General features: G+C 42.5%; 1 protein-coding gene across 2 annotated transcripts in view; it reads right to left on the reverse strand.

Annotated features, from left to right (window-relative positions):
* The window catches only part of CCDC93 (coiled-coil domain containing 93), a 107,826-nt gene that overhangs the window by 63,925 nt on the left and 22,972 nt on the right, over nt 1-20,929 (reverse strand). For both annotated transcript variants that reach the window (XM_069577779.1, XM_070292232.1), the window contains exons 7-8: nt 8,682-8,782; nt 2,360-2,396 (exon numbers count right to left, since the gene is read on the reverse strand). In XM_069577779.1, the coding sequence (XP_069433880.1) occupies nt 2,360-2,396; nt 8,682-8,782 (138 nt within the window). The remainder of the gene's footprint in view (nt 1-2,359; nt 2,397-8,681; nt 8,783-20,929) is intronic.

The raw sequence follows: 20,929 nt of genomic DNA on the forward strand, positions 1-20,929 counted from the left end.
CAGCTGAGGTGCATTAGCGGATATGAAAGCAATTTAGCAGGTATGCTGCTGCTGCTGCTAAGTCGCTTTAGTTGTGTCCGACTCTATGCGACCCCATAGATAGCAGCCCACCAGGCTCCCCCATCCCTGGGATTCTCCAGGCAAGAACACTGGAGTGGGTTGCCATTTCATTCTCCAATGCAGGAAAGTGAAAAGTGAAAGTGAAGTCGCTCAGTTGTGTCCAACTCTTCACAACCCCATGGACTGCAGCCCACCAGGCTCCTCCGTCCATGGGATTTTCCAGGCAAAAGTACTGGAGTGGGGTGCCATTGCCTTCTCCATTAGCAGGTATGGCTGGCATCTAAATAGAAATAATAGAACATATTAGAGTGCATTAGAGGTAGTAAAGAGTACTGCTTTGTGAAACTTGCTTTTAGGGTTGCGTGTGTGTGTGTCTAAGCTGCTTATCCTGATGCTCAAGCTCCATGCTATAAAACCAGTTCAGGCTCAAAATGTACCACACTCAGGACACCTGGAATCATGGCTGCTCCCCAAGCCTGCGCTATGAGTCTAGAGTTCTTGGTTTTAGCTCCATCTTTGCCATTTACAAGCTGTTGGTCTCAGATTTACCTTCTCTGGATCTTAGGATCTCTTGGGGTTGAATGAGAGGATTGGCCTCAGATATCCCTCTGAGACCATCCCAATTCTGGGATGTGCTTTTATAACAAGCATATGACTGGCTCCAGGAGCTGGCCTGAGCACTTGTATATATGTGCAGGGGATAAGACTTCCAGTTCAAATGTACCATCTAACACGAGAATGATAGTCAAGGCCAATGTGAATACTATTTCATGGACATCTCATAATTTTTCCAACCATAATCAAACTGCCTTATTTCAGAATACAGTCATATACACGGACATTCTTTTCAGACCTAAAATTATATATACACATACACATCAAATTCTTATATACAATACAGTTACCCCATGACACTCTAATCCAGAAAAGCCTTGCTCTGGAGGAAATGGCTGTTCGGTTGAGTGAAAACACAAATGTGGAAATGAGAAAACCAAAAAAGATGTCATAATCAATGCGTAAATGATTATTAATGATAATAATGATGACAGTCTACACTTAGTAAATGTGCACTATGAGTTGGATTATTCTACATCTTTTACATTTTAATCTTCACAACAGTGTTGTGAGATGGTACAACTTCTGTCCCCATTTTACAGATGCCATAAACTGAGGTGCAACAATTAAGTGTACTGACGGAAATCACGCAGTGAAGGGGAGGAACTAGCATTTGAAACCAGCCAGTCTGGCTTTAGAACTTATGCACCTCAGTGTCCTCTGAGGACTGAGACAATGACCACAGGAAGCATAGGGAGGCTGGGGTCAGGGAAGGCTTCCGGGAAGCCCTGGGAATGGGGTCTAGACAGAGGAGGGGCGGTGGGAGAATTGTAGGAGGAGCGGTGTCTCACTCAAGAAAATCTAGGGGTCAGGTAGGGGATGAGAGAACAGGTTTCCTGGACCTCAAGCTGTGGACTCTTTAAGAGGTCACCAGCCACTTTGGCCGGCACGTTATTATTGAAAAGGCAGTAGGTAAGAGCACAGGTTTTGATGTCACACAGACCTGGTTTCAGATTCTTTTTATGGCACTTTAGGAGCTGTGTGATCTTGGACAAATCACTGAGCCTCTCTGAACCTCAGCTTTTTGATCTGAAAAACAGGAATGAGTATCTTCCTCACAGAGTTGTTTAGCCTGACCAAAGGGCCTGGACACAGGAAAGGGTAGCACTATAAGATTTATATGCCTGCCCTGCTCCTGGCAATTAAGAATCATGAATAGACACCGCTCCTCCTACACAAAAAAATATATGAATGAAGAGAAAACTTTGAGACACCTTTATGAAGTTATAAAACCCCATCTTGACTTCCTGTTTTTTCTACTCCAGGCTTAGTACATAGCCAGCCTGTAATGTACACCACACTCTCTCTCACTGCCAGCAGGCTGTTCACACCCATCTAGGGTGTCTCTCATCAGATGAGGATGCTCAGGGCCCCCCCCCCCATTTTAGAGTTATTAAAGCTCATGTTTGACCCTGGGGCAGTGATTTTCAATCACCCTTCACTTCCAGTCCCATGATGAGGAGTTGTCGCAGTTCCCCAACCTGCAGAGGCAGCAGATTGGGAATGCCAGGAGGGAGATGCAAGGATCAAAAGCAGCTGGTACACCCCTGCTGATCGGGTTGCTCAAGGACCAGAGCCTTGTTGTCCCATCCCTTTTGGGAGCCTGTCAGTGTCAGACAGAGGCAAAGTAGAGGGATACTTCCATATCTCAAATGTGCTTTCCCATTAGCCAAGCATTTCTTACCTTTTCTGTTTTGCTCTGGCGGCTAAATCCATATCTCCTGCAAGCCACAGAAGGGAGGAGCTCAATTATTACTCCAAAACAACAAAAAAAGTTGATCAAATAACTTTTAGTTGCACTTTTATATAAAAAGCACCAAAGAGAATTTTGGCTATTTGGTGACTAGAGAACATGTTTCAAGTGCCAAAACCACAAACATATTTCACTGTTTTTGAATAAAGGGCCCAGCATTCAATTTGCCACATAAATACTATCAATATAAATGGGAACTCTCCATGCAAAGCACAGCATTCTCTTAAAGTGTGATTACTACTGTTTGAATCGGGAACTGTACCAATCCATAGTTTAAGCTAGAAGCCTTAAAAATATCTGTATATGTGAATGTGTTTACTCAAGCTTAACATGCTCTCTAATGACTACTTTCATAACCTCACATCCAGCCCATTTTTTATTCTCAAACACAACCCAAGCACAATGCCAAAAGTGTTGTATGCTCACTTCACGCAAGTTTAAATTCAAAGACACTCACAAATGCACTTTAAACTAGCTTATTTTCAGGTTCTAATTAATATCTATTTTTTTTAAAGCAATACAAAAACCATTCGACCTTAAACAAAAGCCATAATGCAAAACACCCAAACTCACTTACCTTTAAATGGTTTATAAGGAAGCAAAATCACACACAACCATTTAAGAAAAACAAATTAAGGGACCCTGCCCTGCCCTCACTCACAGTTCACCCCACTTGCTGGGTTGTGTGCTGGCTTCTGCCCTTGTCTCAAGCCTCCACTTCCACTCTCCCTCCCAATCCCTTATTCAACCTCCTACTGGCCTTATACGCATCTGGCAAGGCAGGGAACAGAAGCCCCCCTGGTGGGCACTGTCACTAGGGCCTCCCTTCCATGGACCTAGCTAACAACCGCTGAGCCTCACCCCAGCAGCTCACCTCCCCTGCTCCTGGGCATCGGCGCCCTGAGCAGAGTTCTGCGTATACTGTGCTATTCTCCTGTCTCCTACCTTTCTATCCACTCCTCACATCTCAGCTTTAAAGCCACCTTTTCCTCTGAAGCATTCTCAGACTTCACTTTGGATGCTTTTGGTCATTTCCAAAAGTCAGTTCCAGTCAATCTGAAAATCTCAATCTAGGACCAATGCTTTGCCAGACATGTGATGAGTGTGAAGGGAAACACACACTTGGGCACAGGATTTCTCAGGACTGGGTTGACAAATCACAGGCTTAGTTTATAGTTGGGTCCAGTGTACAGAGTAGGTTGGATAGTAGAAAGTCAGGATTTAGATTCTTCACCCTGATGACAGCCAGCTCTGTGACATGGGGGAAACTGCTTCACCTCTCTGAGCTTATCTGTACCACCATATCTGTACCACTGACACGGGATTACAGACATGATCTCAAGCCCTGTTTAAACAGCTTCCATATGATTTCTATAAATTACCACTGACGGTATAGGACGGTTAGAAGGAGACACAAACTACAGGCTGTGTAGTTTGCGTTGGACACTAAACTACACCAGTGCTCTGCCCTGGCTGATCTATCCCTGCGCCTGTATGTGTTCCCCCTACTTTCTGATCAGCAATCATATCCAGCTGCCTGTTTGCATGTCTGCATCCTTCTCCAAGAAAATACAGAAATCGAGAACCCAAATGTATCACCTGTCCTTGCAATAGGCTGTCTTATAACTGGAGAGACCAGAAGTCATTGCTGGGTACACTGTGCCCATCCACAGATCGACAGGCCCATAGTACAGGAGATCAAAGTTCAATTCTGAGTGTCCACCCAAATCCTATACAAGACCTTACGGCAGATTGTGTGAACTGGCTTAGTCATCTTTCTATACTGTACAGGCCAGAAAACCAACAGTTCTATTTTCCACATTCCCTTGTACCCAGAGTTCTGAATACTATTTAAGTTCCATCAATGAGATGTTATTGCTGGAGTTTTGAATGTGCAACAGTTAGAGCAGGAAACTGAGAGCATAAGGGGTTCACTGTGCTCATGGGGATCACAGCAGAAGTAACCTGATTCTGGGCCAGAAGCTGTGACAGTGGTTCTCTGATCTTGGAAAAAGCGGGTGGCTCTTTTGCCAGCAGCTGTGGTACCAGCTTCCCAGAACCACAGGCTACCTGCCAGCTTCTTGACCACAGAGGAAGCAGCAGCATCCTCGGCAGCCCAGATCTACTGTGATGCTTGGGTAGTAACCCTGCTCAGTCCAGATCACATGCCTTAACTCTTCCCATCCACCCCTGTAATCAATCCCTTCTGCTGGACCTAGTGGGCGGGTGCTGAGTTCTGAACCAGGGACTCAAACCAGCTGACCAACAGAGAGTCTCTCCAAAGTTTCCCACTCCTTGAACTGTCCTTGCACCCCGGGTATTCTTTTGTTTCCCAAGCCTTCATTCTCTGGAGACCTTTAAGGGCAGAAGACATACCCTCAGACAGGCAGGCCTTATCAAAGATCCAGGAACTTTATGGATTTTCCAAATAAAGAAGTAAACAACTAAATATGAGTAAATTCAATTCTCAGGTCCAAGCTACTTCTCCTTAAACACAGAAGCTGAGGAAGACTTTTCTGACTACCCCAAACTAGGCTTCTGTGCCTGTCCACCTGTATGCTCTCACTGTTTCCTCCTCTAACTGCTGCACTTTCAAAACTCCAGAAAATGTGTCTCAAGGGCAGAACCTAAATAGTATTAACAACTCTAGGTGCAAGGGAATACGGAAAATAGAGTTGCTTGTTTTCTGGGCTGCACAGTATAGAAAGGATGCTGGATGTTGACTAAGTAAAGTCTTGTACAGGATTTGGGTGGACATGTGCTTCTGTGTTGACACCAAAAAAGCACCTGCACTCACCCCACAGGGTACAATTATTTTGTATCATATGCACTCTGTTGAGCCCTGGAGGGGAGGAAATCTTCTCCACTCACTTTTTTTCTCTATACTTTTAAAGTTGAGGTTTAATTCATACAACATAAAATTCACCATTTTAAACTGCATATTTCAGCAGTTTTTAGTGTATACACTACTTTGTGTAACCACTGCTGCGCCACACATATAACTTTAGTATTCACCTACCCAAGTTATTCCAAACATATTTAAACATACTCAAATAACTAAAGCGTGTATTTAAAAATTTAACTTCATTATTAAGATTCTGTTTCTAAGCCACACTAGTCACACTGTAAGTGTTCAACAGTCACAGGTGGCTAGTGACCACTACATTGGACATCATCATTCTAGAAAACAAACATTCTAGTCTTCTTCCCTGGGGCACATTAAGACAGATATCAAATTATCTGGAACCCGGAACAAATCAGGGACATAAAAAGCCCTGAATACTGAAGACAATGGATTCTGTTCTTTGTTCATTCAATGAACATTTACTAAACACCTTCTGTGAACATGTCATGGGCCTTCAGAAGGGAAACAGGTTAGGAGAGATACGTTACATGCACTTAAAATGCACTTCCTCACTGGCAGCTTCATAGTGTGGTTAGGTGTGTAAGTTAGCTCCTAAAAGTTTACTGAACCATAATATAATTGAAATATTATAAAGATATCATTGCGTTTCAGTCTAAAATCAAAACTATGAGTCTTGTTTTTCCAACAACATAGTATTTAAAGAAATATACCTAAACATGTTTTTAACAAGACATACAGTCCTTAAGGCCCTCAGCACAGTTGTCCAGGTTCAAAATCTACCCTTGAGCAACTGAAAGTCAAAAAAGGGAGGAGAAACTGGGATGCTGGTCTCAAAGCCAGATGTTTTGTGGACCTAGGCTGAGTGACCTTTAACTGCAAAGAGGATACACTGTTTTCAGACCTTCTTACTTAACAGTCAAAATATTTTCCCTCTCGTCAAGAGGAGAAGTGAAGAGGAAAATAAGCACTGACAACAAATGAGGGATTTAGAGTCCTAGGTGTGGAGGGGAGCAACTAAGGGATGCCACAATGGTGAGGGAGAGGCTGGGAGGAGCAGAGTGAGTCCCAGAACCAGCAGGGGGCCAGCCCTGCTTGATGAGGAAGGGAAGCAAAGAGGGTAAGGCTTTTCTTAAATGGGCTGGAGGGAGGACTAGAACTGGGGGGGATGAGAACACAGGGACAAGGAAACTGAAAAGAGAGGCTCAGGATAGGATTCTCATTTGAATCCAAAAGTTGTATTTACGAGCATCTGAGAACCAAAATCTGCTGCTGCTAAGGATAATGAAGATGATGGTAGTGGTGGTGAAGATGCTGCTGCTGCTGCTGATGTGGTGGTGGCGGTGACAGCATCTAATAGTTGACATTTACTGTTTTCTACATGGAACAGACTGTCAAAGTCCCTCATAAAGACACTGTTATATGACCCTCATCTAATGGGAAAGATCTCCATGCAGTGGAGAGCACTGACTAGAACCCTAAGAGTCAAACAGCCAGATAGGAGGATAGGGGCCTTCCCAAGGGAAAGGAATAAATGAACCACTTCTCTGGGCTGTAAGTTTCATCCAATTTGCTCTGTCAGTTGTAATAACTCTTTAGTTGTTCAGTCTCGGAGCAAACAAAAAAGACTGGGTCTGTCTTCCTACGACCAAGAACCAAATTCTCACCAGAGGCTCAAACAACATTTTTAGATAATGATGATGACATGGTTTGGGAGTCCAACAGACCTGAGCTCAAGTCCCAGTTTGAGGCTCTTACTAGTTAACAGTTGACCTTGGGCAGGTTACTTTTTAACCTCTGTGAATGCTGTCTTCATCATTCTCAAAAAGGGGAATGAGCTGAATAAACCACCAGAATCCCCCACCTTCACAAAGTCACCCTCCCCTTATCAGAAAAGCTTAAAAAAAAGAAAGAAAGAGAGAAAAATAACCCATCTCCTAAAAAACAACAACAACAAAAGCCTTCACCAAGCAGCTACCCCAGGCTTAGAAACCAGGAGCCAGCATGATCCCACCAACAAGAACTAAGGTGAGTACTGAGACACATATTGGATATTGGAAAAAATGAAGGTATGAACCATACAAACTAAAAAAAACACATTTCCCTGAGTTGCTTTTGGCTCTAGGACATGTGAGACTCCCAGAGGCTGTCTCCCCAGTTCTGGCTCCTGTGTACCAGCACAGCCTTGTCTGCCCTCTTGCAGCTGGGGGGTGGCTAGAAAGCCCCCATCACAGTGTCCAGTTGCACAAGGTCCCACACCCCAAAGGACCCCACACTTGGTTGTTGTTGCTATCATGAAATTCTTAACGGTTAATCATTACTTATAACTCTTAACATGGGACCCTGCATTTTCATTTTATATTGGCCCCTGCAAATTATGGAGCTGGTCTGGAGGTGCCTGATTCAGAAGAGGAGTTCAATTCACAGCAGCAAATGGTGAGCATGGGGCAGCCCTCACATCTAGATAAGGGCCAGAAATAACAACTTCCTTTTAATGAAACAGACTAGCTTTCATTCTTAAGAGCCAGCATTACTCTCTCAAAAACAAACAAAAAGTGGCAATTGCAATTCCATTTGAGAGATGGAATTAGTAAGGCAATTAAACCTTAATTTCCTGCTGGTTCTCTCCAGCATCCTAGAGGGAGAAGCCACAGATGCTCACTCGGAGACACTAGCGGCAGTGCCCTTAGCTCCAGCCCCCCGGTGAGGGCTGGGTTATGAGCAGAGCAACACACAGCAACCACTCAGATGAGAGGGGAGGAAAGCACCAGGAGACATACTCACATCAAGGAATCAGTGACCCTAAGTAGAAAATGCAGGACATAAAGGAAGGTTAATACTCAGAGTCAAGCAAAAAAAAATTCAATGAGGAAAGGCACTTCTGTGTGTTTAAATGAAAACTGAGGCCAGAAGAATTTTTTTTTAAATTAGATATATTTTTAAGAAGTGACAAAACAACTTCTAAATTCTTCATTTTTCTGGTCAGGACAATTCACAGGAAACCAAAACTAGTATCTAACACAAAGTGAAGCTGCTTTAACTGAGGTTTCCCTGAAGATGTTTACAAATGGCAGGGACAAGGAGGGCAGCCCACCCAAGCCTCCATGAACACCCCCACATGCCTTGACTCCCAGAGGAGGGCAGAGCTGGGTTGAAGGAGGAACTTCAGAGATCAGGCTTTTCTACCACCATAAGGGAAGCTACCCACAGAAACTGGACTCATTTAACACCGGAGGGAAAAGTACTCGGTGTCGGAAATCTCGGGCCCAAAATTGTAAACTTGACTAGGTGAAAACCAACCAAGTTCATCCCAATGAAGTGATTTAAATCAGCTTTTCTTTTCAACAGTTTTATCAAATAGACACTTATAGACAGGGCCCCCTTCGTTACCGGCCATATTCCAAAAGCGTGGCATGGATCCGTGACTCTTCATCTAGCAGCTCCTCTGCTCCCTGCTGGCGTTTGTATTTCCGACGAGGTTTGTAAGCATCCTAAGAAGTGGATGAGGTGGAGAATTACCGAGGGTGAAAAGGCGGGTCTGGCCTGTCACGGGCGGGCCTTGCTCCCCGTGGTGGTGGTTGTACAGCTCCCCTGCAGGTAAACAGCCAGCTGGGGTGGCTGCCTTCAAGGCGTCTGCACTTTATTTTATGTTGTAGCAAATACTTCCACCCAAGCCACTATTGTCAACTTTGTTATATCTTGGCTGGGGCTTTTTCTATCCTATGACGCTTTAGTATTTCATGCCGTCAAATTCATCAATCATCTTTTTTCCTAACTCAGGGACTGGTTTATATGTTACTTTTATAGATTATATTTAGCCTTTTAATCTATTTAGAATTTCTTCTGGTATAGTGAAACATTGGTATGTATAGATATATTTTTCTCTGAATGGAAAACTAAGAATCCCAACATCATAAATTTAATAGTCTATCCTTTTCTTGATTTAAAATGGCACACATATATACACATAAAACATGTACCAATATTATCCTCTGCACTTCTTGTTTAATGAGTATCCTGTATCCATTGTTCTTTTTCAAATTTCCTGGACATTCTTACACATTTTCTCTTCCAAATGAATTGCAGTATCAGCTTGTCAAGTTCATTATGAACAACTGTTGAGCTTGGATTAGAATCACACCAAATTTATAGATAACTTTGGGAAGATCCGACATCTGTATATTACTGAATCTTGCCTTGAAAAGCAAGATTTATCTCTATTTAAATCTGTTTCATCCCTTAATAAAATTTTCCAGAAAGAAATACAAATTTTTCACACTCCCTACATATACAGACCTTTCTACCATCCAGAGACATAAAACTGCAACAATCACCGATATAGATGTTAACCTAGTATACTTAAAAAAAAAAAATTCTTTCATGGCAAAAGAAATCTCAAATTCTTAAACTCTTATACCAAAAAAGGAAAGTTGATATAAATCCTTCAGAGATATATCTATTTTTACAGAAGTGTTTGAGGTTTATCCTCAAAAAAAAAAAAACAAACACATAAAACACAAAATGCATTATAAACTTCCAATGATTTTTAAATTATTAGAGTATTATTTAGTTATAAGTATAGAAATAAATGTAGATCCACCTTGTGTAGGACACATACTGAAACTGCACATATATATATTTTCTAAACAAAGTATATGGCATGTAGTAGGTGCTCAATTAATTTAGGTCGTCACCCTGAGATGACCTGGTTTACCATTCTACCCCAAATATACGTCCTTCTTGACTGCCAACTGGCATCAAATAATACCTTAATAATATTTGTTCAGGACTCTAGGTACAAGTAGGCAGCTGTTTGTGCAAGGTATTTCAGTTTGCTCCTGGATCTTTTCTTTCCCACTGGCAGAGTTTGCTTGGTGGCTCAGATGGTAAAGACTCTGCCTGCAATGTGGGAGATCCAGGTTTGATCCCTGGGTCAGGAAGATTCCCTGGGGAAGGTAATGGCAACCCACTTCAGTATTCTAGTCTGGGAAACCTCATGGACAGAGGAGCCTGGTGGGCTACAGTCCATGGGGTCACAAACAGTTGGACATGACTGAAGCGACTCAGCACATACAGGAACGTCGCTCAGTCGTGTCTGACTTTTTGCGGCACCATGGACTGTAGCCTACCAGGCTCCTCTGTCCATGGGATTTTCCAGGCAATAGTACTGGAGTGGATTGCCATTTCCTTCTCCAGCGGATCTTCCTGACCCAGGGATCGAACCCGGGTCTCCCGCATTGTAGACAGACGCTTTACCGTCTGAGCCACCAGGCAAGTCCCAGCACATACACATACACAAAATCTCCACTTGGACATCAGCAGGACAAGCACTACTATCTGGTTTCTCCAGACCGTGGTATTTTTAGGCTAATCAAAATTGTTCCCCTCTTGATAATTCTGGTTAACCTTATTATCATCTCACTTTTTATTAAGAAAAGTTTCAAGCATACAGAAAAACATCCTTTCTGTAACATCTATAATTTCAACTATTTTGTGAAAAAGAAATGAAACAGGTTCTGGGATGATCCTGGAGGGTTGTTATAACTCGCTGCCACAAGTATTCCTGTTTGCTGCTGGTGCTTACATGAACATGAATAGGAAGCTATAAATAACAAATCAGATTTATGGGGAAATGAAAACCATAATAAACTGGTATGACATCAGTTACTGTGTACGATTTAATTTCCATGGAGCTCTACTATTTACAGCAGCACTATATAATTGAGCTTAACTGCTACCTTCCTTAGTTACCATTCATAGAATCAATGACCCAGACAGGAAGTTGGGCTCTTCTAAAAAAGGACTGACTCCAAAACAATAGCATACTTGGAACCAACAGCACAAGGACCTTTTATTCAGCCAAACAATGACAACGTTGGCCTTTGTGCAATTATTCCTTATACTTTAAAGCACCTCATACACATCTCACTTTTTGCATTTTATAACTATACAGTGGGCAGAAGCACGGTAGATGCTATTACCTCCACCTTGCTACTAAAGAAGCAGAGAACAAATAATTTGTCCAGGATTTCTCGAATAGGTACCCAGGTTGCTAGTCCCAAGGTTTCCTACTATACTAACTTGCCTCAGCCACTAGTCACTTCAGCTGAGCCATCTCACGAGACTATACAATGTGAAGTGGCCACATGGATCATTACAATGGTCTGCTTGAGTAAAGGACCTATATGTTCCCAGGCCAAGTATAAAGAACTATTACTAAGTCACCCTTTAAAGAAATGAGTCAGGAACACTGATGTCTAGTCCTGTCTCTGTCATTAACAAGCTGTATGACCCTGGGACCCAGTTTCCCTCAATGGACCTTTTTCCATATCTGCACAATGAGGGGTGGACTAACAGATTTTGAAGGAGACTCCTAGTCTCTCATTCTTTGTGTTCTTTTAACCCTGAAAAGATGAGTTGGTAGCATAATTCCATGAGTAACTTAAAGTCAGAGGTTATTTTTTAACTATTCTTTCTAAAAAACATGACATCAACTTCTCTTTGGCCATTCAGTTCAGTTCAGTTCAGTTGCTCAGTCGTGTCCAGCTCTTTGCGATCTGATGAATTGCAGCACGCCAGGCCTCCCTGTCCATCACCAACTCCCGGAGTTCACTCAGACTCACGTCCATCGAGTCCGTGATGCCATCCAGCCATCTCATCCTAGGTCGTCCCCTTCTCCTCCTGCCCCCAATCCCTCCCAGCATCAGGGTCTTTTCCAATGAGTCAACTCTTTGCATGAGGTGGCCAAAGTACTAGAGTTTCAGCTTTAGCATCATTCCTTCCAAAGAACACCCAGGACTGATCTCCTTTAGAATGGACTGGTTGGATCTCCTTGCAGTCCAAGGGACTCTCAAGAGTCTTCTCCAATACTACAGTTCAAAAGCATCAATTCTTCGGTGCTCAGCTTGGTAGTAATAGTAATTATTATCACTTATTGAAAGTGTGGTATGTGTCAGGCATATACTGCTCTATATGCGCTACCCACTTGACCTTCACATCCATGAGGGCAGTTATCTTTCTCTTATGTATACAGATGATGGAACAGGCACAGAGGTTAGACAGCTTGCCCATGGTTACAAATGCAATAAATGAAAGAGAAGACTTCAGAACTGAGACTCTCAAGCACCTGCATGATGTGTCCTACCTCAACTGTGATCACCCTTCATGCTGGGCCCTGATCATCTGCTCAGCATATGGCAAAGGAAACATGAGTGTCATTGGGGTTAAAAAGTTAAAGTGACCCCTCTGTAAAGCAGAGACTTGCGTACAGTGAGTGGCCCAGCTCTCCACTTCGCAGGACTGGCTACAAGTCAGGTTCACCCATCAGAGCCATTCCTCTGGGTCACATTCCAAATGGCAGGGAAGGGGTGGGAAGAGTTCAGCTATGTCTGCAACAACGCCCCAGTCACTGCCCCTCAGCTACGGCAGGCGACCCCTTCATGAAATAACCAGTGGGCAGCAAGACAGCCACCGACAGCCACTGCCCTCCAGAGCTCCAGGGGGCCGGACCACACCATACTCTGCAGGAAGCACATCTCATTTTCCCAGAGCTCACCTGGCAGCCCAAAACTGACTCTAACAGATAACTCCGCCCACCAGTCGCTGAACAAACACTGCCTTCCACCCAAAGGGGCTCCGCTGATGTCCCCACCAGCAAGCACAGGGCCCTAAAACATCTCCTAAGAAAAAATTATTCTGAGACAAACAGGTTTGTCTTCATTTTCGCATTAATAAAACCACCACTACCACCACCACAAAAACGAAGCCCCTGGGAACTGAGTGGAGGGAATGATGAGATGGATGGATGGCAGTCATGTCTGTGGGTAGGTAAGTTAGCTGGGGAGGAAGGTTTTCTCCAGACATCCCCTATATCTTGTTCGTTCGCTATTCTCTCTTACAAGAGCTCTGCTGTGCGGGTCTGTGTTCTGCTGTGAGGTTTAGGTAAGTCCCACTTCAGACCCCCTTCAAACTGTATCAAACAGCTTAACTTGGTGGGTAAGAAAGAGGCTGCTGTTTTGTACACATGAGCCAAGATGGCTTCTGTATATTGACTCCTAGGTTTATTTCTTCACAGCATGCTGAGACCCACTGCTCAAAACCCTCCAACTCTTTACACACCCAATTATTCACAAGATGCCCCAGTAAGCAGAGTTTTAGCCGTTTACAGCCTGTCCACACTGCATGCTCTGCAAAACTGCCCCATCATTTCTGAACCACAGATAGGAGAAGCCCAAGACTATAAAAACTCCAGACTGCAGCTGCCCTCAAATATCTCTAACCCACCAGGGGCTTCCTGCCCCAGCCCTGCCCTGGGTTCCCTTGCTTTCTTTCCTCCCCTTCTGGACTTTGGCCCCCATGCCTAGGCCTCAGGATGGCTGCACACTGTGAGAGCCTCCCCACCCTGCAGGCAAACCTCTTAAAGCATTGCCTAAATAGAGCCTGAGGTGCTACTGACCCTGACCCATCACATCTTTCCCCCTGATGAGCCCCAAAGTCCCCTGCATCCCTTACAGCTGCAGTGTCCCTACTTTCAGCCCACACTCTAGAATGCAGCTGGGCACACAGTGAATGCCTAGTTATTAATGCTATTACTGAATGAACATATGGAGTCAGACAGACAGGGTTTAATTCTTGCCCCTTTGCTATCTGTCTGGTTTGGGGCAAATTAACCCCTGAGGTTTACCATCTGTGAAACAGGTATATGGAGAGAGACAGAAGGACTAGTCAATCTATCTATTTAACATATCTGACACAAGGAGATCCAGCCAGTCCATCCTAAAGGAGATCAGTCCTGGGTGTTCACTGGAAGGACTGATGCTAAAGCTGAAACTCCAATACTTTGGCCACTTGATGCGAAGAGCTAACTCACTTGAAAAGACCCTGATGCTGGGAAAGATTGAGGGCAGGAGGAGAAGGGGAAGACAGACGGTGAGATTGTTTGATGGCATCACCAACTCGATGGACATGGTTTGGGTGAACTCCGGGAGTTGGTGATGGACAGGGAGGCCTGCAGTGCTGCGGTTCATGGGGTCGCAGAGTCGGGCATGACTGAGTGACTGAACTGAACTGACACACATTAAGGGTTAAGATATACATACATGTGTGTTTTTGCTGCTATTAATAAAATGTACCAATACATATTTTTTCTTATGTTGCCACATGTACATTTTACGTCCTAGGTGGAAAGGCCCTCCTCATGGTGTTTCCATGGAAGAGCACAGTGGAGTTTTAAATTATATAGTCTTTTAGGGGACCGATAAGAACTCTTTTTTTTTTTTTAATTTTGTCCCCTCTGGTCTCATACAAAATTCTAAACATTACCAAAAAATATTCAACAAACCATAACTAAACATATTTTGGGGGGCTCTGGATAAAATTTCACAGCTGCTCTTTACTAAAGGCTGAGACGGAGCAAAAGACCTCACTGCACAGGTCCCAGGTACTTCATGAATATGTAAGGCTGACAGCTCAGAAAAGGAGGAAGCAATCTGTAAAACAGCACATACGGTGAGCCACACAAGCAATCATGACGCTGAAGTAGAAGGGGCAGGGAGGACCGTCCTGGGTGGCAACAGTTTCATTCTTGCATGTCCTTTGAAAACACCGCCTCCCATCGAGCAGGCTTTCTACAAACCAGTCAGTTATTCTATAAAACGGGGATATGACGAAGTCAAGAAAAGAATACATTTCAGTTAGTACTGGGAATAACCCCTAGGAGGAAGTAAAATGAGGCCAAGACAAAAAGAGCTCAGACGTTAAAAGTTCACACAACAACCTTTCTGCCAGGCAATCTGGCAAGAGGTCCTACAGACTGGGGCATAACCTCTGAACCAATTTCACTTCAAGGAAATGTAACCCAAGCAAATAATTAAAGATGAAAAAAAGTTAGCTATGGGGATGCCCTACATAATAGCCAGGGGAAAACAAAAAACAAACAAACAAAAACCCCCAAACCAAAGAACAAAACAAAACCCAAAAAAACAAACTAAGCTAGTTAAATTAGTACCACACAATGTGTAATGTTCAACCACTAAAAATGCTGCAGGGGCTTATTTACTGGCATGGAAATATAACCTTGATTATATTCTTGAGCAAAACAAGCACACAATAAAACAGAATATACAGTACCGTGCTATTTTTTTGTAATCTCTAATTCTCTATATTAATATCCATAACTCTTATATTTCCTACTTGGAATATCAGTGGTTATCCCTGGCTGGTGGTACCAAGGGTGATTTAGTCTTTGTACTCTTTCTCCATTTCCTAATTTTTCCTTATTATTACTGCAGCACTAGTATATAAGAAAAACAATATTTTGTAAAATTAAAAATCATGCACCAAAAAATACAGATGAGCCACATAACCAAGGACAAGGGCAGAAAATTGGAACAGTCCTACAAAGATGGATAAAGACAAGAATACGCTAAAAATTTTTGAAAAAATTAAAACATTTAATATTTATTTTTGAAAGGATGTTATATCTAAGCAAGAGTAAAGTCTGCTTGTTGAGACACAATGAAACATGTTAACAGATGGGAAAAAAGGCAACACAACACAACCGTCTCCACTTGGCATCCGTTCTCCAGCTAGACAAACGGTCTTCAGTGGGGCAGGCACAGCAGATGCCCTCATAAGGGCAGTGCACCCAGCCACTCTGCATGCATTTGACTCTCTGGGACCCTGATGACTACTATCCGAAGGTCCTGAAATCAGTCAGGAACATTACTGCAGAGTTAGTGTCAGGGATATGTGAGAAATAAGATACCAGGTGAAGAGTGAGAAAACTAGAGAAGCACCAGCACCTGTTGTGTCTGAGGAGTCAGATGGAAAATCAAAACCTGGCTGCCTCTTCTCAGCTCTGCAACTGTGCAGGGATTTTACTAGCTTTTCTCAGTTTCAACTTCTTATAAAATGGAAAAATAACACATAAGTCCTTGAGTGTTGATGAGAACTAAATGAGATAATGCTTGTAAACCTAATTATATGCCAAGCACACAGGAGGCATTCAATCAGTACATGGTAGCTGCATTCATCTTTTATAAAAGGCTGGCTCTAGAAACCTGCCACCATATGTTAAACTGAATTATAATCCTTAATTTATCACTCAGAATTTAAATTTGGGATTCTACGGAATAGACTGGCCTGTAAGGGGCAGGTAAGAAACAGTGATGAGCCATGTGGAGGGCAGAACTGGGGAGGAGAAGAAAACACCCTTCAGAACCTGACACTTGCAAAGAACCACACCCTGGTAATGTAGGAAAGACTTCATTCCTTTTCCTTGCTTCCCTGGTGGCTCAGACAATAAAGAATCTGCCTGCAATGCAGGACACCTGGGTTCCATCACTGGGTTGGGAAGATCCCCTGGAGAAAGGCATGGCAACCCACTCTAATATTCTTGCCTGGAGAATCCCATGGACAGAGGAGCCTGGTAGGCTACCGTCCATGGGATCACAAAGAGGTGGACACGACTGAGCAACTTTCACACTTCACACTCATTTCTTTTACAAGGGGAGGGACTCTCTGTGAGGAGAGGGACTAGAAACAAAACCCAGCAAGCTGTTCTATGTCTTACAGGGGTCACAAGAAGATAACTGGGATGCACACTTGACTGTCTGACAAGTTCCTGGGACTCTCATTCCAAGGCTGCAAGGAAGCATATGCAGAGCTGTGGGTGAGCAGGAAGGAAATTAATGGCAACAGGGTTCAATTAAGAAACCTAAGAAGGCAGCATCTGGAAGTAAGAACTTTCAGTAGACAAAGAAGAATATAAACAAACAAAACCCAAAGGCCACCTCTGGCCATCCATAGGAATTCTTTATCATTACAGCAATAATGTAACACCAGATGGTCAATACAGAAAACAGACTGATTATATTCCTTCCAGCCAAAGATGGAGAAGCTCTACATAGTCATCAAAAACAAAACCAGAAGCTGACTGTGGCTCAGATCATGAACTCCTGATTGCCAAATTCAGACTTAAATTGAAGCAGCAAAAACCACTAGACCATTCAGGTATGACCTAAAGCAAATCCCTTATGATTATACACTGAACGTGACAAAAAGATTCAAGGGATTAGATCTGACAGACAGAGTGCCTGAAGAACTATGGACGGAGGTTCATGACATTGCACAGGAGGCAGGTATCAAGAAAAAGAAATGCAAAAACAAATGGTTCTCTGAGTAGGCCTTGCAAATAGCTTTGAAAAAAAGAAGAGAAGAGAAAAGCAAAGGAGAAAAGGAAAGATAAATGCATTTGAATGCAGAGTTCCAAAGAATAGCAAGGAGAGATAAGAAAGCCTTCCTCAGTGATCAATGCAAAGAAAGAGGAAAACAAGAGAATGGGAACCACTGGAAATCTCTTCAAGAAACTTAGAGATACCAAGAGAACATCTCATGAAAAGCTGGGCACAGTAAATGATAGAAATGGTATGGACCTAACAGAAGCTAAAGATATTAAGAAGAGGTGGCAAGTATACACAGAACTACACAGAAAAGATCTTCATGACCCAGATAACCATGATGGTGTGATCACTCACCTAGAGCCAGACATCCTGGAATGCGAAGTCAAGTAGGTCTTAGGAAGCATCACTAGGAACAAAGCTAGTGAAGGTGATAGAATTCCAGTTGAGTTATTTCAAATCCTAAAAGATGATGCTGTGAAGGTACTGCACTCAATATGCCAGCAAATTTGGAAAACTCAGCACTGGCCACAGGACTGGAACAGGTCAGTTTTCATTTCAATCCCAAAGAAAAGCAATGCCAAAGAATGCTCAAACTATTGCACAATTGCACTCATCTCACACACTAGCAAAGTAATGCTCAAAATTCTCCAAGCCAGGCTTCAATAGTACATGAACTGAGAACCTGAAGATGTTCAAGCTGGATTTAGAAAAGGCAGAGGATCCTGAGATCAAATTGCCAACATCTGTTGGATCACTGAAAAAGCAAGAGAGTTCCAGAAAAATATCTACTTCTGCTTTATTGACTACACCAAAGTCTTTGACTGTGTGGATCACAACAAACTGTGGATAATTCTTAAAGAGATGGGAGTACCAGACCACCTTACCTGCCTCCTGAGAAATCTCTATGCAGGTGAAGAAGCAACAGTTAGAACCGGACATGGAACAACTGACTGGTTCCAAATCAGGAAAGGAGTATGTCAAGGCTGTATATTGTCACCCTGCTTATTTAACTTCTATGCAGAGTACATCGTGAGAAATGCTGGACTGGATGAAGCACAAGCTGGAATCAAGATTGCTTGGGGAAATATCAATAACCTCAGATATGGAGATGACACCACCCTTATGGCAGAAACAGAAGAACTAAAGAGCCTCTTGATGAAAGTGAAAGAGGTGAGTGAAAAAGTTGGCTTAAAACCCAACATTCAGAAAACTAAGATCATGGCATCTGGTCCCATCACTTCATGGCAAATAGATGGGGAAACAGTGGCAGACTTTATTTTGCGGGGCTCCAAAATCACTGCAGATGGTGACTGTAGCCATGAAATTAAAAGACACTTGTTCCTTGGAAGAAAAGCTATGACCAACCTAGACAGCAAATTAAAAAGCAGAGACATTACTTTGCCAACAAAGGTCCGTCTAGTCAAAGCTATGGTTTTTCTAGTAGTCATGTACAGATGTGAGAGTTGAGCACCGAGGAATTGATGCTTCTGAACTGTGGTGCTGGAGAAGACTCTTGAGAATCCCTTGGACAGCAAGGAGATCCAACTAGTCCATCCTAAAGGAAATCAGTCCTGAATATTCTTTGGAAGAACTGATGCTGAAGCTCCAATACTTTGGCCATGTGATGTGAAGAACTGACTCATTTGAAAAGACCCTGATGGTGGGAAAGTTTAAAGGCAGGATGAGAAGGGGATGACAGAGGATGAGATGGTTGGATGGCATCACTGATTCAATGGACATGAGTTTGAGTAAGCTCCACGAGTTGGTGATGGACAGAGAAGCCTGGCATGCTGCAGTCCATGGGGTTGCAAAGAGTTGGACACGACTGAGCAACTGAACTGAACAACAGTAAATGTACTGGCAGTCAACTGAGGAGTAAGTTCACACATTTCAAAAAGGAAATAAACTAAGCAATTTGAACTATTAATCAAAGAAGACCTCCAATTTTTTCTCCATTTTCCTGTATCTTGATTTTTTAAAGAGCTGCAGACAGCATTTTATCTAGCATTTTATTGCATCCTGGCTCTGTCATCACCAATGTGACCTTGGGCAACCTAAATAACCAATCTGTGCCTTAGTTTCGTCAACTGTCAAAAAAAAAAATACTATTACTTCATAGGGCTGTTGTGAGGATTAGATAAGTTACATACAAATGTTTAGAACAACATTTGAACACTACATATTTGTCATTATCTCCTTAAATTCCTTTAAGAATTTAAGTCACATTGCTAAGCAGAAGACAATTTTCTTTAAAAACTCCATTACAAATGAAAAGAGGAAATAATATGTCTCTAGAGGACTGAAATATTTAATAGGTTAAGGGATATCAGGCCCAGTTTCATTGACAGGATAATCAACAGCTACACTGGCCTTTTTATTCTTGGTGACACAGTCAAAAAATGTAATGTTTCTCACTCTCTCTTAAGGGCTCCAAGTGAGATTTACACATGAGGATATTCAATAAACATTAACTGTTTTTGTTTTTTTTTAACTTTTGGGCTTCCCTGGTGGCTCAGTGCTAAAGAACCTGCTCGCAAACCCAGGAGATATGGATTTGATCCCTGCGCCAGGAAGGTCACCTGGGGAAAGAAATCGCAACCCCCACCAGCATTCTTGTCTGAAAAATCTGAGGGACAGAGGAGCCTGGTGGGCTACAACCCATGGGGTTGCAAAGAGTCAGACATGACTTAGCAACTAAACAACAAATTTTTCATTTTACTGTTTTTGAAAAGGTGATAAGAGATTTAGTATAAAATTCAAATAGGGCAGAGTTTATGGGGAAAAGAGAATTTCCCTTCCTCTCCTGCTCCTGGCTCCCCAGCTCTCTGTATCTGAGGTAACACTGTCATCTAATTCTCAGTTCTTTCCAGAAATGAAGCATCACTTAAAACAAGGGAAAGCAATAGCACACCCAACCAACTGGTTATTATTTGTCATGAAAATGCGATCAGGAGAAATCTTTAACAGCATACGATGCTCTACCGGTGAGGAGGGAAAAAACTATAAATTTATATTCAAAATATAATTCTAATTCACTATAAAAATACACATTAAAAACACAGAAGAAATATGTCCAAAAGTGGCTGTTTCTGTATTGTTAGATTAAGGCTGACCTTTTTTCCTCTGATTGATCAACTTTTTCAAAGAAAACTTTAAAGATGTTCTAAACCCAACATCTATTTCACAACAAGGAAAAAAAAATTACTCTACTATTTTATCATATATTTTTATTATTAACACTTAATACTGCCACCAAATCTGAAAACCACATCCAGCTTCAGAATGTAACTTAAAGGTTTTCCATACCTCACATTTCCCAAATGGAATTGTGGGAAGATACAAATTATAACCATAAGCTGACAAGACTTTTAAATGAGCATTTCATGTCTTTCATCCTCAAGCTACTGTTACTCTTTTCAGAGTAATCACCAGGGGAGATTACATATTTATTCTTAA

This window comes from Ovis canadensis, chromosome 2 (assembly GCF_042477335.2).
Source record: "Ovis canadensis isolate MfBH-ARS-UI-01 breed Bighorn chromosome 2, ARS-UI_OviCan_v2, whole genome shotgun sequence".
Lineage (NCBI taxonomy): Eukaryota > Metazoa > Chordata > Mammalia > Artiodactyla > Bovidae > Ovis > Ovis canadensis.